The sequence below is a fragment of the Elgaria multicarinata genome, chromosome 21 (assembly GCF_023053635.1).
Source record: "Elgaria multicarinata webbii isolate HBS135686 ecotype San Diego chromosome 21, rElgMul1.1.pri, whole genome shotgun sequence".
NCBI classification, from domain to species: domain Eukaryota; kingdom Metazoa; phylum Chordata; class Lepidosauria; order Squamata; family Anguidae; genus Elgaria; species Elgaria multicarinata.
Window position 1 is genome coordinate 11,499,830 of NC_086191.1, and position 25,951 is coordinate 11,525,780.

A 25,951-nucleotide genomic window follows, 5' to 3' on the forward strand; every position below is an offset into this window, starting at 1 on the left:
ATAATTTGCTCTTACACAATAAATAATAGATCAATCTTCCCCAGCCTGGAACCCTCTAGATGTGTTGGATTACAAATCCCAGCACCCCCAAGCCAACAGGGGTGGGGGAAGCTGCGGGAAATAGTGTTGTTGTGTGTCTGTGAATGGATGTGTACGTGTGTGCAGTGCGTAACTGTGTGCGCGCAGGTGTAGGTGTGGAGAGAGAGGGGAAGGAGGGGCAGGGTGCGTGGCTCCCACGTGCCCTGGCCAATGGGTTCCCCAGCCACCAACGTGACCCTTGACCTGGAAAGGGTTGCCTGCCTTTGGTTTAGATGGTAGCAACTTAAAAGGAAAAGCAGGAGTAAATTGCTCAAAATAAATGGGAAACGGACCTCAGTCAAATATATGTTTCCTCCAGGGGCGTAGTGAAGCCAGGGTTTGCAGGGGTGCAATGCTGGCCCCTTTTTTTATTATTATTAGCAGGGACTCTGACCTCACCGTCCACCTCCTCTGTTCCCTCTGTGCTTAGCTGCAATCCTCACAGTAAGTGAGGAGAAATGGATTTTCCCAGCACCAATTTATTGCTCCCTTTTATAAAGCAAAGTTTTCCCAAGTGGGTAATGAAGGCCCATTTGCTTTGCAAAAGACCTGCTCTTGGTGAAGATGAAAACTGCTAGAACCTGTTTGTTGATAGGCATCAACGCAGCTGCCTGAAGCCTTGGGCTCATGTTGGCGGCACGGCTCTGGGGAATGTCGGGACGAGCACCCACGCTTCAAAATTTACCACTACTGGTATCTCCTAAATGAGCAGCAAAGGTGAAAGGTGGACCCCACTGTTTGGTAGGACGGTCTCTGTTTCCCCCAAACGCTCTCCGGGCAACTCCCTTGTTGATTCCTGCTTTTCAGTGTTACCTGCCCTGCAGTTCACGGTACTCCTGCTCCAGGCTGCGCAGAGACCCCTTGAGGCGTGTGTGTTTACCCAACAGCCCTTCAAGATCATCTCCCTGCCGCTCGTGCAGCACTGTCAGGCGGTCGTGGTCGCGCAAGAGAGCCTCGTAGCGTCCCCGCCATTCCTCCCGCTCCTGCTGGGCCCGCCGGGCTTCGGTTTCCAAGAGGGTCAGCCTTTGCCGCAACTCCGAGAGCTGAGATTCCAGCAAGACCTGCTGGGAACGCAGCGATGCCGCCTCCACCTGCCAGGATTGAGGGGGAACAAATGACGGAAAGAGACAAAGGTAATCTCCTGTCTTTGTACCTTAATGATATCATCATAAATCACACTTACAGAAGCACGAAGGTGTGCGAGGGAGGGAAAGTGGGAGGCAAGAAAGGAGAAAGGAGAAAAGACGAGGCAGGTGACTGACAAGGGAAATTGGCCTCCTGGTCTGTTGGGCTGCAACTCCCATATTTCCCCAGCCAGTATGGCCAATGGGAGTTGCAGTCCAACACATTTGGAAGACACGAGGTTGGGGAGGGCTGAAATAAGCCATTGGGCGTGGCTGTTCTTGAGCCAAATCAGACAGAGCAACTGAGACCTCCATCAAAGAGTAGCGATGTCAGCCAGCCAGGAACCTCTATTCCATCCACTGTCTCTAGACACCCTACATCCTGTGGCTTCTGAGCACGCTTAAACCTTTTCGGCTCGCTTTTTGTTTGCCACTTTACATTTCTCTCCTAAATATTTATTCTACTTCTGCAAACCTTGGGGGGCGGGGGGGGGGTTCCCTTGACCCTGCTGATAATCCCTCTACTTTTCCTAGAAACCATCTGGTAGAAACTCTGGCATTGAACTGGAGGTGGAAAGACCCGGTTGGGCTCTTGGCCTAGTGAGGACACGCATCCCTCCTTCAAGGAACTTAAGCACCAACCTTGGGAGAAGAGGAGGGGGGTGTCAAAATTTTGGAGAACCATTTAGGAGGACCAGGAGACAGAGGCTTACCTGCAAAGTGCTGTTCTGGGCCTGCCATCTTTCGCTTTCTTCCTTTGCCTTGGAGCTTTGGCCCCGCAATCCCAGCAGGGCTTCCTGGAGATTGCCGACTTGCGACTCCAGCTGGCCCAGACGTCCAGTGAGCACCGCTTTCTCAGCCTGCAGAACGGCATTCTGAAAAAGGAAGAGGACCTGGCTGAAGCTGGCAAGGCACAGCAAAGTCAGAATGCCCTCCTCCCTAACAACGGCGACGTGAGCCTTCTCCCGCCTGCTCCAAAAATATATTATTTGTTACATTTATAGCTTGCCTTTTACTCCAAGGTGCCCAAGGCGGCATACAGCATCCTCCACCTCTCTATTTTATCCCTACAGCAGCTCAATTAGGCTGAGAATTAGTGACGGGCCCAAAGTCACCCAGGGAATGCCATGGCTGAGTGGGGACTTGAACCCACATCTCCCCAGTCCCAATCTAACACTCTAACCACTACACCTCGCTCTCCTATAAAATGGAATGTTTGTTTTTCTGGTCACAGCTGGGATTCCTGTTCAGGGAAACCAGGAGTACATCTAGATGAAGCTTTTATTGTGTAATTGCCCTGTCTCATTTGTGGAATTTGACAGGGGATCCAGACAACCACATCCTCCATTTGCAGCCTTCCTATTTACCCCACTGCTTCTTCCGCCATTTTTCTTAAAATAAATCCATTAAGGAGGGAGGGGGAAAACAGGATAGCAGCATAATGCCTTTGGATTGGTACCCCTGGGAATCCATCTGGAAACATCCTAGGTCAGTTTTCCCCAACCTGTGGCCCTCTAGATGTGTTGGACTACAGTTGCCAGCATTCCTGAGCACTGGCCACATTGGCTGAGGCTGATGGGAGTTGAAGTCCTAAACATCTAGAGGGCGCAAGGTTGGGGAAGGCTGATCTAGGCCGTGCTTGTTGCACTGGAAGCTTCATGCAAATCCGGTATTTGGCATTCCCTGAAGAGCCGGCCACGTCAAAAGCAAACCAGAACTTTCTGTTGTGGTGGGGACACTATTTATTTATTTATTGCATTTCTATACCACCCAGTCATCCCTCCACACCTAGAGAAGCCAAAAAGTCTCAAACAGCCCCAACTTGGACTGGTAACGTCCTTTTCAAGCAGCAGCAGCGCCTAGTTCGTCAGACTCCTTCAGCAGCCACTCACAATTCTTCCAAGACCATCTATAACTTCTCACTGATGCACCACTTGACAAATCACAACGGTTCCCTTTACAGCGTCCCGTTGGAAGTCATTGAACAACCCTGAAGCGAATTGAAGTGGCTACTTTCTTTATTTGATTTGTTCCTCTCCTTTCTACTGAGGAAAATGGCCCCTTTAGCTGTCAGCAGGCACAGTGATGGCTTCGCTCCCTTCCGCAATCGGGGAAAGCTCTGCTAAGAAAAGGGCCGAGCTTTATAAGGGAAACTAGCATGATTGGGGAATAGAGAGTGAGTGGGTAGAACCCAGGCACAACCAGCATGAGCACGTGAAGGTGCTTCTCCTTTCAGTCCCTTGTTCCCCTGCACTCTTCGCTTCATGCTCACCTTGCGTTCCACTTCAATCAGTCTTGCGCTAAGGGCCTCACTCCTTGCATTAGCCTGGAGGTCAGAGTTCGGTTCCTTCTGTCTCTCTGTGCGCTGGGTCATGGGAGGCTCCTCTAATAACAGTGGAAGAGCAAAGCCACTCTTTACCTGTGGGGAGAAAACAACAGCTGTTCTTCTGGAGAGCACCCAGTTACTGCCATGCCAACCTCAGTGCCTAAGGGGAGCTGGTGTCATGCAGTGGTTAAAGCCTGACAGCTACACATAAATAGCTTAGGCAGGCTGCTTAATGTACACCAGTTGCTGGGGGACATGGGCGGGAGGGTGCTGTCACACTCTTGTCCTGCTTGTGAGTTCCCGCTCGACAGCTAGTTGAACAGAGTGCTAGACTAGGTGGACCTATGAAGAGAGACTGAAAGAACTGGGCAAGTTTAGCCTGGAGAAGAGAAGATGGAGGGGAGACATGAGAGCACTCTTCAAATACTTGAAAGGTTGTCACACAGAGGAGGGCCAGGATCTCTTCTCGATCCTCCCAGAGTGCAGGACACGGAATAATGGGCTCAAGTTAAAGGAAGCCAGATTCCGGCTGGACATCAGGAAAAACTTCCTGACTGTTAGAGCAGTACGACAATGGAATCAGTGACCTAGGGAGGTGGTGGGCTCTCCCACACTGGAGTCATTCAAGAGGCAGCTGGACAACCCTCTGTCAGGGATGCTTTAGGGTGGATTCCTGCATTGAGCAGGGGGTTGGACTCGATGGCCTTGTAGGCCCCTTCCAACTCTGCTATTCTATGATTCTATGACCCTTGGTCTGACCCAGCATCAGGGCTCTTTGTATGTTTTTAGCATGCTTGGCCTCAGATTCTTCACACACAAATCTACTCCTCTTTACACATAGACACCAATCTCCCTTGATTTCAGCAGTCTAATTTAGGATTTTAGGATGAATTAGTGAAGGATGTGGCGATACACATGGCGAGATTATATAAGCACGCACACACACACACACACACACACACACACCCTGTGCAAAGGAAAACAGCCAATATCTAAAAGCCTTTATACAACTCGATGATGTGACTGCACTTGGAACATGTGTACAGTTCTGGCTGCTGCACCTCAAAAACAATGCTGTAGAAGGTGCAAGAAAAGCCTGTCATGTGCCCCAGCCTTGATCCGTCCCCTGTCTCCAAAGAGGACTCAGAGGCAGAGGACCCTCTTCCATATCAGAGGATGTGCAGTTGACTCCTCAGATGCAGAGGACACTCTCCCATTAAAGCCTTCACACACCCACACCCCACGCACACTCCGTAGGAACCAGTGGCTACAGATTAAGAAGTAGCCCTTTCAGAAACAAAGTGCTTCTCTGAGAGGGTGGAGTTAACTTCACATCATAAGCTGCTGGCTTTTATAGGGATTCAGAAAGGCTTTGACCATTGCTGAGTCAACATCTCTCTTGTTGAGTCTCAGCTCACTGGGAGCTAGCCAAGGTCCTGGAAGACCCTGCGTGGTCTATTCAGCACCCCCTAACTGGACTTGCCTGAACTTGACCTGACATGCCAAATCCTCGCCTGTACATACCTTGCTGTTTTTAGCATCACTGGATGCCTTGAAGCAAGTCGGACAGCACAAGGCCAACCTAGAGGATTACAATTTCCTTGTGAGGAGAAATCACAACATCTGGGGCTTAGAAAAAATGGTAAGGGGTGAGTAGGATAGAAGTGTATGAAATAATGCCTGGTGTGGAGAAAACGAAGAGGGAGAAGTTTTCTCCTTCTCTCATAATGCTAGAATCCAGGATATCCCATGAAGCTAATTGGTGGGAAATTCAGGACAGACGAAAGAAGGACTTCTTCACACAGTGCAAACTATGGAATTTGCTATCTCAGGATGTAATGATGGCGTCAACCCTGGATGACTTTAAAAGGGAATGAGACAAGTTCCTGGAGGAGAACTTGTCCTCGTAGCTGTATGCTACCTCTGATATCACAGTGTGTATGCCTACATATACCAATTGCTAGAGAATACAATTAGGGGATGCTGTTGCAACCCACCCACAACCCTACTTGTGGGTGGGTTGGCAATTGTGACATCAGAATGTTGGACTAGATAGGCCTGTAGTCTGATCCAGCACACCTCTGACGTTCTTATGAGTGGGGACGGGACCTTTTTGACGTCACTCTTCTTGAACCATTGGGAGTTGGAAATCCTTGCTGATCTACTGTAAATCATCTAGCTGCTACTAATAGATCTTGATTTACCTCCTGCCCAGCCTTGTATTGTTGTAATAGAAGGAGACTGGCAGAGGGGAGGGAGCAGGGGAATACCTTTAGCAACTCCAGTCTCCACCAGGGTGGGGTGGATGGCAAATGGTACTCCGAAGAAGGGGGCACCTTTTGCAGATTTTCACCTGATGATGGTTTGTGTGTTGCTGCTTGAGAGGATGCAGTTCCTCAAGCTGCCTCCTGAAGGCGTTGTCCTCCTCCTCCAGCACCGTTGTCTTCTCCTCCTCCTCTTGCTTTTCCTCACTGGAGATGTGGTTGTGCCCAGAATAAGGAAAAAGACGCATTATTCAGACATGCTAGCGTTACCTGTTCTGCCACAGGACGGAACGAGGCAGCCGCCTCAGGCAGCTGATTTTGGGTGTTGCGAAAGGGCAGCAAATGATCGGCTGTTTAAAATCGTCGTTGTTAGATTTTGGTTGCAAGGTGGGAGATGAGGATTGTAGGACTTCCTGCCTAGGTACTTCCACTTTGAGTTTGGTCAGGGTGGGTCGGTGGGCAGCGAAATGTCTTAAGCCAGCCCTGGTGAAAAAAAAAACACCCACAATCCTTTTCCTCAGATGCCCGGCTGCGGGAGAATGCGAGATTCTGGGCCAGTCCACAATGTCTGGACGATAGCTAAACGGTACCATCCACTTGAGGACCATTTGTCTTGGTGGGAAAGCAGGGTACGAATCAAAACAGTTGAGAACATTGCTTGTTTGGATGATACCCACTTGTGCCGCCTGCTTTTCACGTCTACCTCAGAACTCTCTTCCTTCTTCAATAGCTGCTCCCTCAGCTGGGCCAAAGCAGCTTCTGCCTCCTTCCCCTTCCCCTTCTCTGTCCGGAGCTCCTGAAAAAAAATTAGACAACCTGTGAGGGGGAAAACTGAGATTTTTTTTTTAATTTGCCACATCTTTTACCACCCTTTCTGAGGCATCCTTCCTTCACTTTTCCTACACCAATCTTCTTAAGTCGGTCTTCCCCAACTGGGTGCCTTCCAGATGTGTGGGGCTACAGCATGCTGGGTGTCCTAGTCCAATACATCTGGACGGACTCTGGTTGAGAAAGGCCATCTTAATGTCTATGGTTCTAGTCCAAACTTCCCCAGCCTGGTGCCCTCCAGATGTTTTGGGGTCCCAGAATTCTTGACCATCGAGGCATGCCAGCTAAGGCTGAGAGGAGCTGGTCCGAAATATCTGGAGGGCAGCAGGTTGGGGAAGGCTGTCCTAGTCCTTAAGAACAACAGATGCTCCAACTGTCCCTGCTTTACAGCGGTGCAGTCGGGTCATTTTCGACTCTGGACTTAATTGAGGACTCAAAGCAGGCTGTTCTTGTCCTGCAGTGCCCTCTGGTGGAAAAAGCCAAACGTTAAAAACGGCCGAGTTACAACTCGCTAGATAACAAGGGCAGCAAAATGCAGAGATAGCTGCGCCTGGCATGGTCGGGCACAAGCCAAGGGCCCACTGACAAGAGCCCCTCTTCACCTCTGCCACTTGCTTGTTCACCCACCTTTCACTCTGGAGCAGAGAACGGTGGTAGTGAGGAGGAGGAGGAGGAGCAGCTGGTGACCATGCAGGAAGGAGGCAGGAAGCTGGCTCCCGCTGCCATTTCAATTCCCCACAATGCCCCCAACGTAATGTTGCTCCAGGGCATTGTGGGAAATTTAAACAGCAATCCAGCGCTGGGAAAGTAATTTCCGTCAGTGACGAGTGTCGTGGGACCAAAGGATGCCACGTGTTGGCATCAGGCTTGACCCCAGCTGTCCACCCGTTATACCGTGGCAACCCCTGGCCTGTTCCCTGTTACCTCCTCCAGTGTGGCTGAGGCTTCACGCGTGGCCTGAAACTGCTCCCTCAGGCCAGCAGCCTCCTGCTCCAGTTCCCGGAGATGCTGGTTGACCTCCTGCAGGCTGCTCAGCTCCGTCGCCTGCTGCCGGGTTTGGGCCTCCAGCTGGACGAGGCGGAGGCCCTGAGCCGCCAGTGCCTCCTCCTGGGCTTGGGCTTGGGCCTTCAGGCGCCGGCTTTCCTTGTCCAGCTGCCTCTGGCGGTCCTCAGCTTGGCCCAGCATCTCCTCCAAGGCCCTCTTCTCAGCCTCCATCTGTGCCAGGGTGACCTTGTGCTGCTCCAGGCTGCGCTGCAGGGCTTCCAGCTCCCACCGAGCCTCCCCCAAGTCCTCCTCCGCCTGCCGGGCCTTCTGAGCCAGCCGGGCCCCCTGCCGCTGCTCGCCTTGGAGGCTCTGCCGGGCCTCCCCCAGTTGTAACTCAGCCTGGGTTGCTGCGGCCTGCAAGGCCTGAGATCCGGATTGCAGGGCTTCCTGCTCCCGCTCCAGAGCCTGGACCTCTTCCACCAGGCGCTCAGTCTCCAAGCGCCACTGCTCCCGCTCTCGCTCGTGCTTCTCCACAGCCTCGGCATGAGCCTCCTGCAGGCACCTCAGCCTGTCTTCGAGGCTTGTGGCTCGATGGCACTCGGCCTCCCGTTGCCGCTCGGCTTCCTTCAGCGAAGTTTGAGCCTCTGACAGGGCCGCTTCCGTTCCAGCCACCAAAGCCTCAGCCTCTTGCTTAAGGGCCTGGCTGTGCCTTGTCCCGGAGGCCAACGCCTGGCTCTCTTGCTGCTTCTGGGCCTCTGGCAAACCCTCTCGAAGGTCTGAGGCCTGCTCTTCTGCCTCCAGTTCCTCCTGGCTTTGCGGTGATTTCAGCTAGATGGGCACAACAACAAAGAATGGAACTTGTTAGCATCTCACCTAGAAATTGCTCCCTCTCTCCACACTGTGGGTTGGGGGGATTTACGTATCACCCAAACCCGAAACCAAACCAGGAAACGTGCTTCCAAAAACAGAAGACAAAATAAGGTATCTGTATGAAGTCTGCATATACTCATTTAGAAAGGATTGCTATAATTTAAATCACAATACAATAGAGCTCACCACAGTGAGGAGTTTGGACAGGTGACCTGTCTACCTGCCCGCTTAATCTGCTGTCCAGGTGCTGCTAACACTGGACGGGCATCTTCAAGGGCCCTGCTCAGCCCTGCTCTGCTTCCGTGGGGTTCTTTATCTTTCAACCAGACTTGGACTAGGCACAGCCCATCAAATAGCGGGTTGTCCTCTGTGAAGGAGGATACAGTCACCCAACTCCAGCACCTTTTAACAGATCATTACACACACACACACACACACACACACACACACAAAATCCATATGTTCGTGCTTTAGCCTGTGAGGGAAATGTGCATTTTTGGTCTGTGTTTTTGCTTGGGGTTTGTTTGGTTTTTTTGCATTTTTGTACGACTAAATTTGCGTAGAATTCCAGAAAGTAAAGAAGTTTCCACAAGTTGCACAAGTCCGTGCCACTTGACAAAATCCGGTATGCTGTGGAATCCGCAAGTTGGCTGCATAGCAACCTGAACTCATTCACAGCCTCTGCAGATTTCTCTGACATCTTCAGTTTGCAGCCTGAAGAAACCGCCCCACCCTTGCAGCTGCTCCTTCCATACCTCTCTGTCAAGGGCCGTATCCTTTGGCTCTAGTTCCAAATTCCCAGCCTCGCTGGGGTTCTCCAGCGCCTCCTGCAATCTCTTGCGCAGTTCTTGGTTCTCCCACTCCAAGGCCGGCAGCCGACCGGCCTCCTTCACGTCGTAGCTCAACACAACGGGCGCTTCAGAAGGTTCTGGAGAAGGCAGGGAGAAATTAATTCTCGCCCTCTGGACCAACGCTGGGAAAAGAGTGAGAAGAAGAACAGGCGGAACTCACCATTGGGAGCCCAGTCGCCTTCTAGTTCTTCTGCCCGGAGTGCATCGAGAGGCTCCCTTAAGCTTCGCCTCAGCTGCCTTTCAAGAGCCAAGTTCTCTCTCAGAAGCTCCTCCGTCTGGTGGTACAGCTGGTCCCGTTCCTGTGGAAAGAACCTGAATGTAAATTTCTACAGTGTTCAATCCAGAGGGTGTGTGTGTGTGTGTGTGTGTGTGTGTGTGTGTGTGTGTGTGTTGCTGGGCATCATCTTCTTTTCTTCTTCCCGGCCCTGTGGCTTTAACAGCAGCCTATGCACAACAGAGAGGAGCCCGCACAGTTCACAAGCACAAAACAGGGGACCGTTACACTAATAATATGAATCTATAAACTGTGCAACTAGATAACTGAATTAGCTAAACATTCAATTCTTTATTGTCACAACACTTACAGAGGGATTCCACACGTCGTACTGAGGGCGCTTCCATGCGCCCCCAAAGCGATCGTGTAGCTTGCCTGTGAAGAGACGAGGAAGAGGCGTCCTTTCCGCCGCCGCCACCCACCAACCTCCTCGCCGGCCGGGTCGGAGAGCTCGGCGGAAGAAGGCGGGGTGGAGAGCGGAAGAAGCTCTCCACCCCACCTTCTTCCACCAAGCTCTCCGACCCGGCCGGCGAGGAGGTTGGTGGGTGGCGGTGGCGGCGGCAGAAAGGACGCCTCTTCCTCGTCTCTTCGAACAGGCAAGCTACACGATCGCTTTGGGGGCGGCCTGGGGGCGCATGGAAGCGCCCTCAGTATGACGTGTGGAATCCCCCACAATATATGTATGACCATAGAATGTTCTATGGTCTGGGCCTGATTCAAAGTGCTGGTATTAACATTTAAAGGCCTAAACGGCTTGGGGCCAGGCTATCTGAAGGAACGCCTCCTCCCATATGTACCTGCCAGGACATTAAGATCATCTACAGGGGCCCTTCTCCGCGAGCCCCTGCCAAAGGAAGTGAGGCGGGGGGCTTCCAGGAGGAGGGTCTTCTCTGCTGTGGCCCCCCGGCTGTGGAATGAGCTCCCTAAGGAGGTTCGCTTGGCACCTACATTAAATGCTTTTAGATGCCAGGTGAAGACCTTTTTATTCTCCCAGCATTTTAACAGTCTATAAATTTTAACTTGGTGTTTTAAATTTGTAATTTTGCATTGCTGCTGTTTTTATCTGGTTGAGCTTTTATATTGTATTTTATATTATGGTTTTACACTGTTGTTTTATACTTTGAATGTTTTTAAATTTTGTGAACCGCCCAGAGAGCTCCAGCTATTGGGCGGTATAGAAATGTAATAAATAAATAAATAAATATGAAAAATCAAAGCTGCTTTTTTTGCTGTAAATATAATGCACAGATGATATATAATTATAAAGCAATGTGTTTGCTGAGAAACTGCACAAAGTGAGACATATTATTATATAGCACATATTTGCTATAAAAACTCTATACAGAGTGAAATGACTACTCCGGATTGTATTGACGTTTCATTACTTCATCAGTCACTCTGTACTAGGAAACCTGAGTTCATGTATGGTGCTTCATATCTTACTCGCTTTCCTCTCCCTGAGCGTCGTAGATAAAGCTACAAGCACAAAGGTGATAATTAATGAATGAACAACTACTCATTCCTGCAAAACTTACTGAAAACCAGGCCACTAGGTACATTAGAATTACTTTATTGGTTTTATTTGGAGTTCTGTGTGTGTGTGTGCGTGCGTGTGCGTGTGATTGTTGCCTTCCCTTGTTCCCATCACATTTTTTTTACTAAAATCTGTACCCTATGTAAAGGACAGCGTGGTTACAAATGGTTTCTCTTTTATTTTTAAACTGCTGTGTTTCTGGGTTTGGGACAAGCCAATTCAAATCACCTTTCTATTTATTTTTTCCTAGAACATAAGAAGAGACCTGCTAGATCAGACCAATGTATGTTCTGTTCATACATTGGCCAACCAGCTGTCGGCTAGGAACCCGCAAGCAGGACACAAGTGCAACAGCACTCTCATGCCCATGTTCCTCAGCAACTGGTGTATAACACGAAATGGACTGAACAAACTCCTTTTGAAACCCTACGCTGTACCTGCATTTTATATGCAAGAATATCGTGAGCAAACTATTTTTACCTTTTCTTCACTAAAGAAGGATGTGGTGTCTTTTTCATTCAAAGATAGCTTCATGTGCATGTGAGACTGGTAAATGCTGATTCTATTTTGCCTTTTTTGTTTTTCTCAATTCCCTTTCTAACAGGAGGCATCATTACTAAATGATCACATCACTACTGTGGAGCACCCAAAGGGTCAAACCTAGCTTACTCGCAAGTTAAACACAACCCTTTTGGAATTATGGACATCAGGATTTTTTTCCTTTTAAAAAGTATATTTTAAAGAATATTTTCGGGTGCCCCAAATTCAGTGGAGGCCACGTGCTGCCCCAGCCGTGCTGCAGGGCCTGGTCTCAGCCTCTCACCTCTTGGGCCTGGTTCAAGCCCCTTTGGAGATGCAACGTCTCTTTCTCCAGCTGGTTCAGGCGCTGACCCCGGGTGCGAGCTGCCTCCAACTGCCCCTCCAGCATGGCTTTGGTCTCCAGCAAGGCCTGGGAAAACTCTCGCTCCTCCTGCCAATCCAAAACAACTCAATCACATACCAAGGCAGAAGAAGGTTCAAGAGCCTTTAGGCAAGGTGCCCACTGCTGTGGTTCCCCCTGCCTCAGCGGGGCCATGATGGGCCCACCTCGCAGCAAGGATCAGCAGTAGCACTCCAGTCAGTTTCCACAAAAAGTCTGGAAGCCGCCATTTTAATTACCCACAATGCCCCTAACAAAGCATCTCTCCAGGGCACTGTGCGAAATTCTATGGCCAGTACTGGAGAAAAATGATTTCAGGGCAGGCATTGTTGATGGGCCTGTTCAGTACCTCAGCAAGCCTTACCCCTGTGCCACTGCCCTCCTATCAGGAAGGTTTTGATGCCTCCCCTCTTTGTCAACGTCGCCCATCAACATGTTGACCTGGGTTGCTGAGTCCAGGCTTTGAGATTCTCTCATATTTTTAAGAACTCCATTTTTTAAAAAAGGAGAATTTTGCCAGACGCAACTTTTCATCTCATGTAGCTGAGGTGATAGAAGAAGTGACAATGGGTAAAAGTCCCCCTTCTATGTGATTCTTAAAAGTACAGAAGCCCTTTCAGGGGTTTGTAATGTAGCAACCACCCTACAGTAGTTTGTCTTCCTTCATTCCTGTCGATCTGTTTCATTTTTATTCATCCCTTCCTCCAAGGAGCTCAGCGTGGCTTATAAGGTTCCCACTCACCCACCTAATCCCCATTTTATCTTCTCAAGAACCCTGTGGGGTAGGTTAGGTCGAATTAAAGTTCCAAAGCCTCTGAACAACTGTTGTCTGCAGGTATCGAGAAAACTGTAGTGAGGGGGACTTCTAATGGAACTAAGCACCCTCACGAAAATTCCATTTTAGGGAGTGACCATGGTAGTTTTAAACCAGACTGAAACTGGTTTAAAATTTAGAGTGTAGACATGACCCGTTGCCAGGTTTAGACGTCTCTCAGCGTCTTCGTTTCCCATCTCTTTTCCCACCCAACCATTTCCGTCCCACCAGCCCATGGAATCTCTCCTCTTTCGGCTAAGGTTGCCAGAGTTATCTTTCCAAAACATCAACTCACACACACACACACACATGCCCTTTCCTGCCCAGGCAGGGCCAGAAGGGCAGATTCACTGCCAGGCAGCCCATAGGTGGGTGGCTCAGAGAGGGCTGGACCCCAGTGAGAGCTGGGACAGAGACTCACGCTTTTCTGGCTAGACCAATGACGTAGCAGCTAGCGGTCAAGTCTTACCTTCAGCTGGGCACGGCAGCGCTCCAACGCAGGCAGCCGTTCCCTTAGGGCTGTCAGCTCGGCTTGGAGCCGTTCTGTCCGCACTACCTTCTCCCGCAACGCATCCAGTTCATCTCGGTACAGCCCAGCTAGGCGGGCCTCTCCGGCCAAAGCCCGGTTCTGTAGAAGACGGTCCAGGATGGGGTTGGGGGTGAGTTAGAAATAAGTAGCTTCAGAGGCACAGGAAAAGGAGGCTACAGGCTGGGACACTCGGGGTGTGCACTTGTGGGGTTATTTTGGTTTTACACCAAGGGCTTCAAGTACCTCTTGCCGCAACTTTTGAAGCTGTCCCTCCACACTTTTCAGTTCGTCCTGTTGATCTAGCAGCTCCTCCACCTTCTCTTCCCTGGTGGGGACAGTAGAGTTTTATTTAGTTTAATGATTGTGTTAAAAGCGTTTATACTGTGCCCTGTGGGGATGTCACAACAGTGCCCCTTTCAGACTCACAAAATCCGCTCAAGGAGGCTTTCCAACAACAATAAAACCACAGACGAACAAATAAGCAGTTCAAAGAGACTGGGACGGCAGAGCGTAACTTTCCCACAAAATCCCAGAGAGGATAAAAACAGTCCAACAATTGACTAGGAAAACGCTCATGCTGACATCAATAGGACTTCAGAAGATGGTGGCAGACCATCAGAGAAGGGGCAAGGCAGGGATCCGTAGACGAGAAGTGGCTGCTGAGAAGGGCCTGTCCTGCAACACATGAAGTTGGAGGGTGCAGAAAGACGGAAGGGTTGTGCAATGCCTCCCAATCGCTAGCGCTTAGGAAATCTCCATTTGGAAACAGTAGAAGGCCTTGGCCCAGCCCTGGCGTTTGAGCTAAATGTTTACGGGAGATAAAGGCCTTAGCTAGACTTAAGGTTTATCCCGGGATCGCCCCGGGGTCATCCCTGTTCATGTGAATGGCACACAGGATATCCTGGGAGCAGGCAGGGATGACCCCAGGACGATCCCGGGATAAACCTTAGGTTTAGCTAAGGCCCGAGTGTCCCGTTGATAACCGTGCTGAAATCTCTATGGGATGCTCAGTCCCCAATCCCTGCCTTTTTGGCGCCCCCGTGCTCCATGTTTTATGCCCCGCATGCTCACGCACCTCATGCCCCACTTTTTTCCTATGTGCCTGCCCCACTTCCACTCACAGCTCGTGTTGCAGACGCCGCACCTGGGCCCGGCTTTCGGCCAGCTGCACTCCGAGATGCTGACGATTGCTCTCGGGCAAGGGAACTGGCGGGGTTTCCCGTTCTTGCTGCAGCTCCCACAATTTCTGTGCAGGGAAGAAGGAGTAAATGCTGCTGATGAATGTTCAGAGGTAGTAATGGGGGAGAGGGGCAACATGGCCCCATTCAGTGGTCTTCCAACCCCCTGTTCCCCAAATTTTCAATTGTAAACCCTGGCTCTAGCTTCAGAGGGAAGATGGTGCCATTGGATGGAGGATGGGGCTATTTGGAGGATCAGGGTAGACTGGAGCGTGTTCAGAGGAGGGCAACCAGGATGATCAGGGGTCTGGAAACAAAGCCCTATGAAGAGAGACTGAAAGAACTGGGCCTGTTTAGCCTGGAGAAGAGACGATTGAGGGGAGACATGGTAGCACTCTTCAAATACCTAAAAGGTTGTCACACAGAGCAGGGCCAGGATCTCTTCTAGATCCTCCTAGAGTGCAGGATACTGAATAATGGGCTCAAGTTACAGGAAGTCAGATTCCAGCTGGACATCATCAGGAAAAACTTCCTGACTGTTAGAGCAGTACAACAATGGAACCAGTTACCTAGGGAGGTGGTGGGCTCTCCCACACTAGAGGCCTTCAAGAGGCAGCTGGACAAGCATCTGTCAGGGATGCTTTAGGGTGGATTCCTGCATCGAGCAGGGGGTTGGACTTCATGGCCTTAGAGGCCCCTTCCAACTCTGCTATTCTATGATTCTATGCCTTAATCCTCCGAATTAATGAAAAGGCCACCAGCGGCTACTAGTTCTGACGGCTCTATGCCCCCTCCAGCATCAGAGGCAGTCTGCTTATCTACACCAGTTGCTGGGGAACATGGATGGGAGGTGCTGTTGCACTCACGCCCTACTTGTGGGCTTTCTGGGGGCAGCGGTTAACCGTGTGTGTGTGTGAAAAGAATTAAGATAATGCTGCACTAGACTGACCCTTATCTGTTCCAGCAGAGTTCTTCTTATGTTCTTAGATGCTCTGATCTCATGAGCTGCTCTTTTTAATCCCTAAAAGCAGTTGCGTTTAGATTTGGCTGTTCTGGAACTGATTCACCTTGCTCACCCCACACCCAATAGAGCTGGCTACTGGCCTGCTCTGGGGTAACACAGGGATAAATCCCAGAGTAGCTTTCCCCTCCACCTGGTACTCTCCAGATGTGTTGGACTGTAACTGTCATCATTCCTAGCCAGCACGGGAGTTGCAATCCAACACATCTGGAGGAAACTCTGTTGAGGGAAGCCTGGCCCAGGAGATCACTGGGCTGGAGCATCACGTGCTGGGGGGAACTTCCATCTTTTAGGACAGGGGTGGAGCTAGAACTGCACCTCCAAGCCTGCATCTCGCTCATGCACCAGCTGGCGAATCCTAGACATCATGTTCTGGAGGAGCTGCTCCATCTCGGTGGTTCCTAGTTCCTTCCATTGCATCCTCAACACGTTCTCAGGCTGCTGGGTCACCTAAGAAGAAGAGCAAGTTGGAAGGAGCCCTAGTGCTGTGGTGGAGCCACATTAAAAAGCCCTGCCCAGAAGCATCCTTAAAAACACCCTGAATAATAATAATAATAATAATAATAATAATAATAATAATAATAATTGTTTTACCCGCCTCTCCACTTGGATCGAGGCGGGGAGCAACAGTGAATATAAAACACATTAAAAGCTGATTAAAAACATAGCATGCATGATTAAAACATCCTAAAACATTCTAAAATTCCCCTGGACAAGCCTGCCGGAATAGATCAGTCTTTATTGCTTTTTTAAATGGTAAAAGAGTGTCAAGTTGACAAATCTCCTCCAGCAGGCCATTCCACAGTCTGGGAGCAGCAGAAGAGAAGGTCCTCTGGGTAATACCCGTCAGCCTACTTTTGGTTGACTGAAATAGATTCTTCCCAGAAGACCTGAGTGTGCGGGGTGGATTGTATGGGAGAAGGCGATCCCACAGGTAGCCTAGACCCAAACCATGTAGGGCTTTAAAGGTACCGTCAAAGACAGTTACCCCAAGGACTTTGCTTGCCTCGCCAGCTTCCCTCATCCCAACATTCCTTCTGCTCTGCCCATGAAGCTTCCCTAGTTATGGGAGAAGGCTTGACGTGAAAAGCCTGAGAAGAGAACAGGGACGCTCCGTGAAACAACTCATAAATACCTCTTGGATGGCCGAAGCCAGGGCAGCCTGGGTACCGATGTCCAGCGTCTGGATACGGCCAATGATCTCGTCTCGTCGTTCACACTGTTGGAGGTTCAAGGGTGAGGATCAGGTTTCTCTTAAGACAGCGGGAGGTGAACCTCTTCCCACCTGAGAGCTGAACTCCATTCCGGAGATGCTCTCGGGGGGGCGGGGCGGGGGGGCTGCTTTCCAGTGGTGGTGGGGCCAAAGGCAGACGTGGGGGAAGCAAAGCGAGAGCTTTGGCTATTGGGCGGTATGGAAATGCAATAAATAAATAAGTGCAGGGCCAAAATACCAAAACATTTTAGCTTAAAGCTCTTCCTGCCAGTTACTAAGGCCTTAGCTAGACCTAAGGTTTATCCCGGGGTCGTCCCGGGGTCTTCCCTGCCTGCTCCCGGGATATCCTGTGTGTCATTTACATGAACAGGGATGACCCCGGGACGATCCTGGGATAAACCTTAGGTCTAGCTAAGGTAGGGTGACCCTATGAAAAGGAGGACAGGGCTCCTGTATCTTCAACAGTTGCATAGAAAAGGGAATTTCAGCAGGTGTCATTTGTATATATGGAGAACCTGGTGAAATTCCCTCTTCATCGCAACAGTTAAAGCTGCAGGAGCCCTGCCCTCTTTTAAATCTGGTCAATCTAGTATAACTCCTGCAGCTTTAACTGTTGTGATGAAGCTGGAATTTCACCAGGTTCTCCATATATACAAATGACACCTGCTGAAATTCCCTTTTCTATGCAACTGTTAAAGATACAGGAGCCCTGTCCTCCTTTTCATAGGGTCGCCCTAAGCTAAGGCCTCAGTCTAAGCTAAGGCCTCTGAAGCTAAGGCATTTCAACTGTTTAGAATTAGGGGTGGGTGCGGGGAGAATTGCACAAAAGTCACACCAAACAATAGGCTGTCGGAGAAAGGTAGCGAAGCCATTCTAGGGAACTGTGGAGGTCTGGAGGTGGCCTTCAAAGCTTGCGGTTGTACACCCTGTCTTAAGAAGTCATAAAACAGGGGGTTGGGGGCACCTGTGATTCTCAGACTAATGTCAAAAGCCCGGATTCTAGCAAGCGAAGCCTCTTCTTCCTCCGGCAGCCTTCTAGGCAGGAGGAAGAAAGGTAGTAGACCTATTCACACCACAGCCAATTGCTCCTATTTCCCTGGAAATGGCTTTTTAAGGCTGATTTCCAAGCTTCTATGAAGCCCTGCTTGTCTTCCCACCCAGCCTTGCCAAAAACACACACACGTGCCACCAGCCTTGTGGATGGAGAGAGGGGTCTGGGACGTCAGACTAGGCCGCAACCAAGAGAAGGAAGCTGCAGGAACCTCCCCAAAGTACCTGGACAGCGCTTCCCAGCAAGAGCAGCAGCAATTTCCTCATCTCCCCGACAGCCTGTGCTGGATGGAAACAGAAGGAAGTGTTAACGTGACATGTAGCCAAATGCACACCCCTTTATTCTCCCCCCCCCTCCCCAACACACCTTTCTCGAGTTGCCACTTTTTCCCCCTGGGAAGGATCTGTGCCTTTGGCAGCTTTGGGTTGCAGGGGAGGTGGATCTCAGGCCAAATGCACAAGCCTGAAGCTGTCCAGGAGTAAGAGGAATAATGGCCAAGCCTGCCCTGAAACTTTACAGCTCTACCAGATCAGGGGAGATCAGTGGGTTGTCTGGGCGGTAGCAGAGTCACCCTGGAGGATATTGTAAGCTTGGATACTCTTCTCTGGTCTGCAGCCCAGGCTGGCAATCCACAAGAAAAAGCAACAAGGTCCCATGGTTCTAGCCCCAGTGTTCCCCACACACCCAAGTGCTGTTACACCTAATAAGGAAGGGAGGTTGAAAAAGTTGGGTTTCTCCCTGCATGAAGGGGTAAAAATATCCTGGGGCTAAGAGGGATGAAAGCAAGAAAGCCAGTATAAACTGTGATGAGTGGTGTGTGTTTATATCTATAAGTGATTATAATGTTTGTTTGTTTTCCTATAGCAGGAAAAGCTTCACCTGTTGAATTGCTGCATTGTTAAAGGCACAAGAGAGGAAAATTAAAGCAACAGCCCTATCCGTCTATCCGGCCTTTTCCACATCAGATTCAGTGAAGCTTAGGATACTGTTCGTAACTCCCAAATTAAACAGAATGTGACAATTTTCAATCACTTCCCCTTGCATTTTTCATGGTGAGCAGAGCCTAGAAATGGGATATTTAAACAAATTACTGGGGAGAATCCCAATATCTCTGACACCCCAGCTCTTCAAGGGACCCTGTGGTCAAATTAATTTTCATTCGCAAAAGAGATATGGTTCTTCCTGATCCAATCTGGTATTTAAATTCCTAACATGTTAGCAATCCAGATTTGAAATTGCCTAGAAGTTACCTCCTAGATGGGCAATGATGTGTGTGTGTGTGTGAGAGAGAGAGAGGGAGAGAGAGAGAGAGGTAGGTCTAGTGATAGGGGGAAAGACACTCTGCACATGTTCAGTGACTCCTTTAAAAATTATGATTATTCCACAGGTTCTGAAGCTGAGCCTTTGCCCTAGGTTCCAGAGCTAGTTTTGGATATGAATTAAATCTTAGCTACATTGTGCTTGAGAGACTGCAGTCCAGGTGAGAGGAGTTTTCCTACCAGCCTTGAGGGAGCTCAAATGTCAAGGATATGCGCCACAATTGGCAAGTAGGCTAGGAAGGGGTCCGTTTGTCTTGAAGCTTTTAGCAGCCTGACTCAGTTCTCCCAACAGGCCTACCTGTGAGGGGATCTCGAGCCAAAAGGTGGACGTTAGGAGGCAATGAAAGAATCAGTTGCTGCAGATCATTCTGGGGGAAAGGAAGAGAGAGAGATAAGTGTGGCACGGGGGATAATTGTTAATCAGGTATTGCGAGACTTTAGACACTCTGAGCCACATGCAACAGCCAAAGGAACGAGACCCATCAATTGTTATTCAAGCAGAGACACCAGGAAGGGAAGTTCAGATGGCTCAAAGTGTATTTAAATGCCAACTTACACCTCACCGTTTTGTTCCGGCCTCAAAAAACATATCTCCCTTCTCTCCCTTTTCCTCCACTCCCCTTCCCTTGTGGGTTTCTTGTCTTTTAGTTTGTAAGCCTGGTGGAAGGGCCTGTCTCTCTTTTATTTTAAGTGATATGAGCCGCTTTCAGAGACAAGACTATGCCGGCTGGGGAATGTTGGGAGCCGTAGGCCTTTTTGTCCAAACACGCATAGGGTTGCATCCTAGATAAACAATCAGATCATAGAATCATAGAATAGCAGAGTTGGAAGGGGCCTACAAGGCCATCGAGTCCAACCCCCTGCTCAATGCAGGAATCCACCCTAAAGCATCCCTGACAGATGGTTGTCCAGCTGCCTCTTGAAGGCCTCTAGTGTGGGAGAGCCCACAACCTCCCTAGGTAACTGATTCCATTGTCACACTGCTCTAACAGTCAAGAAGTTTTTCCTGATGTCCAGCTGGAATCTGGCTTCCTTTAACTTGAGCCCATCATTCTGTGTCCTGCACTCTGGGAGGATCGAGAAGAGATCCTGGCCCTCCTCTGTGTGACAACTTTTTAAGTATTTGCTATCATGTCTCCCCTCAATCTTCTCTTCTCCAGGCTAAACATGCCCAGTTCTTTCAGTCTCTCTTCATAGGGCTTTGTTTCCAGACCCCTGATCATCCTGGTCGCCCTCCTCTGAACACGCTCCAGCTTGTCTGCGTCCTTCTTGAATTGTTAAGAAGGATTAGGATTAATATTAGGATTAATTTCGAAAGGCTCTAAAACCTTGTTGTTGGTCGGTGTTCTATTGCAGTGGCCTGTCAAGAATGTGTAAGGGGGATGGGGGGAGGACGGGAGGACACCAGAGTAGAAGCCGCTGTTCAGGATTACGCACCTGGTAGAAGCCACGGAGCCGCCGCAGGAGGGCCTGGAGTGTTTGCAACCGGTGCGCCTCATCAGCTTGTTCACCCCACATTGGTTGCCCTCCCCCAGGAATCAGGTCTCTAAGAAAAGATAACCAAGCACATGGGGGAACCGATAGCTATATCTACTTACATCTCTCCAGATAGAAATATATAGATCTGTGATTATATAAATACAGATATACATTTGTGGTCTATAAATCTAGATGTAGAACTGTGGCATCTGTATTTTTGTGGTTTGCAAGTAGCTAGAGTGATCCCGGGTGAAAATGTTTCAGCATTGCATTGCAAGATGCTTGCGGAGGGTTGTCTCATACCAGGGCCTCGGGCAGTGTGTCCAATCATTGCCTTCTTTCCTGAAAGCAGACTAGCTTGAACCCTGGAACACTACAGCACCCCCACCAACCATGTGGCCAGAGGGTATATTGCAGCTTTCAGCCCATATCAGGTGACCTGAGAGGCAATAGATTCGCTAAGACTGGACATTCATTTCTATTTGTTAAATTTATGTCCTGCCTTTTCCTCCAAGGAGCTGCATCCACAATCCTCCTCCTCTCCATTGCTATCCTCACAATAACCCTGTGAGGTAGCTTAGGCTGAGAATTAGTGACTGGCCCAAAGTCACCCAGTCAACTTCATGGCCAAGTGGAGGCTAGAATCACTCTAACCACTACACCACACTGGTTCTCTCACGGACTCGCTTTTGATTGTGTTCTCCCTGTACATATCCAGTCAATTCTAGTAAGGACTCTTCTCAAGAAATAATTTGACTTGTAGTTTGATGAAGGGGAGAGGAATGTCCAGTGGAGAATTCTCAGCAGCTTGCTGAACTACAGCTCCCATAATTCTCTGGGGGAAGCCATAAGAGTTAAACCGATAAAAAAACTGATATACATTTGTTGTACAGAACAGGGGTGGCCATGAAGTAGATCTCCAGATGTTTGGGACTACAACTCCCAGCATTTCTGATCATTGGCCATGCTAGCAGGGGCTTCTGGGAGTTGAAGTGCAAAACATCTGGGGATTTACTTTCTGCTCACTCCTGATGAAAAAGATAGGCTGGCAAAAGAACAACTCACATAATTTCCATGATATGGATGAGGAAGTCCCCACGAACAAGCTTGAGGAAATACTCTTTGGGGCCCTCATGTGTCTCCTGAGGGAAATGGGGCTGATCAGATCTCAAATCTGTCAGACTTTCCAATGTTTGCATCTGTTGGGAGAACAAGGTAAGTACAAGTTAGGATCTTGCAATAGGCAACAGAATCTGAGCTATACCTTTTCTTAAAATTACCTGCGCGCACACACACACACACACACACACTAAAGTTAACATTTATTTATTTATTTATTTATTTATTACATTTTTATACCGCCCAATAGCCGAAGCTCTCTGGGCGGTTCACAAACATTAAAACCACAATAAAACAACCAACAGATTAAAAGCACAATTACAAAATACAGTATAAAAAGCACAACCAGGATAAAACCATGCAGCAAAATTGATATCAGATTAAAATACAGAGTTAAAACAGTAAAATTTAAATTTAAGTTAAAATTAAGTGTTAAAATACTGGGAGAATAAAAAGGTCTTCAGCTGGCATTGATCGTGCGGCACCTTGAGATCTAACATTCCTTCACAGAATGCGATTAGGGGAACAGCCCCGCTCATACTGAGAATTTCTGTTTAATCTGCTTTTCAGCTCCAAGACTCTGAGAGTGGCTAATAATAATACTTCAAAGAATAACAAATGCAAGCACATAACACAGCAGCCAAAGATATGGCAGTGGAAAGTGAGGTGTGTTTTTTTTAAAGATCCTGGGTAGTTATGAAGATTTCCACCTGCTGTTGTAAATACAGTGGTACCAGGCAGGTCTCCCTGAGAAAACATTCCAGACCCAAGGTGCTACAACCGGGAAGGCCTCCTCCAAAGATTGGCAGGTGCAAAGAAGGATGCAGGTTCATAGAATCAATATGTTTTCTGCTCACATCGATTATATATATATTTATCAGTCATCTAGGTTCAAACCACAGGTCTCAGCTGAAGTCCCGTCAGCATCTCTGGCCTCAACACCACTACAAACCCTGGGCAGGAATCCCTTTCTTTGGGTGACTCTCTCCAAGAAAAGCCTGGACCAACCCTAAAAGATGCTCACCCAAGTGACCAGTGGTCCCGCTACAAAATCGTCCAGCGTCTCGGAGATATCACCATCCATCGTGTCATGGAAGCGGTGCCTTCTGCGTCAAGGGGATCCCGTGGGCATTAGTTGCGCCTCCTATTCTGCACTATGTGCTTCATCGGTATGACTTAACTTCACACTTCCTTCCGCAATCCGGGGACGGAAGGAGAGAGGTTGGGTAGAAGCAGAGAGGAAGCTGGGCCACCACAGCCGAGACATAGAAATAAGGGACTCAATCACTTATTTCCCACCACACAGGAAGTCCCCAAAGTAACACATGTCCTTGAAGAAAGCTCTCCAGTTCTCAGGGGACATTGTTAAATGAGCTGGCCCAAATTAGGTACCACAAGCCTGGCTGGCAGGAAGAGCGCCCTGTTGACTTAATTTCCCTTTGCTTGCTGCAAGGAAACCACTTGTGAGTTGGTAATGGAGCAACAGGAGTGGGGCGGTCCTGTCAGGTTTGTGGCCTGAACTGTGTGATAGTAGAAGCAGCCATTTTCATTAATCCATTATGCAGCTATTACTCCACAATTCTAATACCGAGCTAGGCCTTTGCGCGGTAGGGTGGCACAGGGACAGATCATGAGGCAGGAAGTTACAGTATTTATTATATTTAAAGTATTTTAATCCTGTTCCCCAGCCAAAAAAGGCTCTTGGAGTGGCTTACATATAACCAGTAAAACAAGGCAGTCCCTGACCACAAATTATTATTATTGTTATTATTATTATTGCATTTTTATACCACCCAACAGCCGAAGCTCCCTGGGCGGTTCACACAAACTAAAACCATTCAAAGTATAAAACACAGTATAAAAACATGATATAAAATACACATTAAAAACTGATTAAAACATACCATACATGATTAAAACATCCTGAAAACATCCTGAACACATTTTAAAATTCCACTGGATAGGCCTGCCGGAATAGATCAGTCTTTACTGCTTTTTTAAATTCTAGAAGACTGTCAAGTTGACAAATCTCCTCCGGCAGGCCATTCCACAGTCTGGGAGCAGCAGAAGAGAAGGTCCTCTGGGTAACAGTTGTTAATCTAGTTTTTGCTAGCCGAAGTAGATTCTTCCCAGAGGACCTGAGTGTGCAGGGCGGATTGTACGGGAGAAGGCGATCCCGCAGGTAGCCTAGACCCAAACCATGTAGGGTTTTAAAGGTGATAACCAACACTTTATATTTTGCTTGGAAACAATGAAGAGATTTTAAAATTGGTGTAATGTGGTCACCCCTAGGTGTACCAGTGACCAGCCTGGCTGCCATATTTTGGACTAATTGAAGTTTCCGGACAAGGCACATATAAAAAGTCACAACACATGAGGAAAAAGAATAGGGAGAGAAAAGGAAAAAAAATGTATGTCTTTCCTCAGGGCTCTTCATGTACCACATTGTGGTATTCATTTTGTGTGGGCCAACCTTCCATGACGGCTTTATTTGATGAACCTTTACGCACGTAATGTCTCCCATTCATATCCTTTCAGCCATGAGATAATTTTTTCTCCGTCTCTTATCATACTGGAACCCGATGGGGGTCATGCTATGGAGTTGATTGGTGGGAAATTCAGGAAAGATTAAAGGAAGTACTTCCTCACACAGCTCAAAGGCAAACTATGGAATTCACTACCACAAAATATAGCGATTGTCACCAATTTGGCTTTAAAAGGGGGTTAGACAATTCTTGGAGGAGAAGGCTATCAATGGCTACTAGTCCTGATGGCTATATACTACCTCCATTATCAGAGGCAGTCTTGGTATATACACTGGTTGCTGGGGAACATGGGTGGGAGAGTACTAATGCATTCATGTCCTACTTGTGGGTTTCCTGCTGGTTGGGCATTATGTGAACAGAATGTTGGCTTCGATGGACTTTGGTCTGATTTAGCATGGCTCTTGTACTCGTACATCTGTCTGAGTTTGTTGCTCAGGAAAGCATTTTTTGCAATTCCCAACTTGTGGTCAGAAGTGTTATGATGCAAACAGAATAATTATTCTGCTGAAAATGAAGCCGACCGTGAGATGGAGCAATCAGGCAACTTCAGCAAGAAGCTGAAATTTCCGCATGCCATGTCTCTATAAAAGCAATGCACCGTGAGCCAGCATTTTAAAAATACGGGTGAAAAATGTTTAGACATCAGCTGAGAAAAGTATATAACTGAAGGCTCGGTTCATGGCTCCTTTAGGCAATTTGAACATGGTGCTAATAATTCATCAGTCACCTTTTATTTATTGCATTCTGTCTATTTGGAGATGATCCCTAGAAACTGCTCTGTCAGGGGTCATAGCTCCCTAAAACCATTCTGTATGGAAGCATTTTGATTTAGAACGCAACTGCTTATGTAATGCAGGGATTTTGATTTGAAGATGGACCCCAAGACATTGTTTCGTTCTCCTCAAAGGCTTGCTCTGGGGAGGTGGGACTTTGGCAGGTAAAGTCAGTTCTGATTGGTTGGGGATTCCAGTCAGGTGGAAAAGAGCGGGAAAAGGACAGCTGGAGTCAATCAGTGTGCGTTAGTCAGTGAGGGGGGAAGGTGGTGTTTTAGGAAGGACTAGGAGACAAAGCTGAGCATTTTTATACCTAAAGCCTGAAGGTGACAGTAAAAACCTGGGTAAACCATCCAAGTAGTCATAAATACAACAAGGATGAGCTTTGGGGGTCAGTTAAAAACGCTAAACAAGAGCTGGACCTTGTTGTGGGTGTATTTGGCTCTTTTGAAGTTTTAATGAAAGTAGCCTGAGGTAAAAGTCATCACCGAGGGGCTTTTAGCAGCAATAGTGTCTCCTGAATCCTTCAGAGTAGTATTTTAGCAGACTTTTGAAAAAAACCAAACTGCATATTAGTGTTCCCTTACGAACAAAATAACTCTTTAATACATTAACTGGTTTAATAGCTAATATTTTCTCTGGGTTTTTTCCCCCCTGTCAAAGGCTTTGCTCTGTGGGGAGGCGGGGCTTCAGCAGGTGAAGTCAGTCCTGATTGGCTGGGGGTTCTAGCAAGGTGGATAAGAGCGGGAAAGGACAGCTGGAGTCAGTCAGTGTGCGTGAAGTCAGTGAGGGAGAAGGTCTGCAGTTCTCTGGGTGGTGTTTTAGGAAGGACTAGGAGACGAAGCTGAGGAGAATGA

At 48.5% G+C, this 25,951-nt stretch overlaps 1 protein-coding gene across 1 annotated transcript in view; it reads right to left on the bottom strand.

Annotated features, from left to right (window-relative positions):
* Positions 1 to 20,695, bottom strand: part of CCDC88B (coiled-coil domain containing 88B) — a 29,662-nt gene extending 8,967 nt beyond the window's left edge. Inside the window, exons 1-16 of the mRNA XM_063146273.1 lie at positions 20,615 to 20,695; positions 19,476 to 19,545; positions 18,083 to 18,141; positions 16,730 to 16,813; positions 15,913 to 16,044; positions 14,517 to 14,641; positions 13,639 to 13,720; positions 13,336 to 13,494; positions 11,957 to 12,103; positions 9,486 to 9,624; positions 9,230 to 9,402; positions 7,545 to 8,432; positions 6,470 to 6,588; positions 3,475 to 3,667; positions 1,916 to 2,077; positions 892 to 1,169 (exon numbers count right to left, since the gene is read on the bottom strand). Of these exons, the coding sequence (XP_063002343.1) occupies positions 892 to 1,169; positions 1,916 to 2,077; positions 3,475 to 3,667; positions 6,470 to 6,588; positions 7,545 to 8,432; positions 9,230 to 9,402; positions 9,486 to 9,624; positions 11,957 to 12,103; positions 13,336 to 13,494; positions 13,639 to 13,720; positions 14,517 to 14,641; positions 15,913 to 16,044; positions 16,730 to 16,813; positions 18,083 to 18,141; positions 19,476 to 19,545; positions 20,615 to 20,695 (2,891 nt within the window). The remainder of the gene's footprint in view (positions 1 to 891; positions 1,170 to 1,915; positions 2,078 to 3,474; positions 3,668 to 6,469; positions 6,589 to 7,544; positions 8,433 to 9,229; positions 9,403 to 9,485; positions 9,625 to 11,956; positions 12,104 to 13,335; positions 13,495 to 13,638; positions 13,721 to 14,516; positions 14,642 to 15,912; positions 16,045 to 16,729; positions 16,814 to 18,082; positions 18,142 to 19,475; positions 19,546 to 20,614) is intronic.
* Positions 20,696 to 25,951: the final 5,256 nt, after the last annotated feature.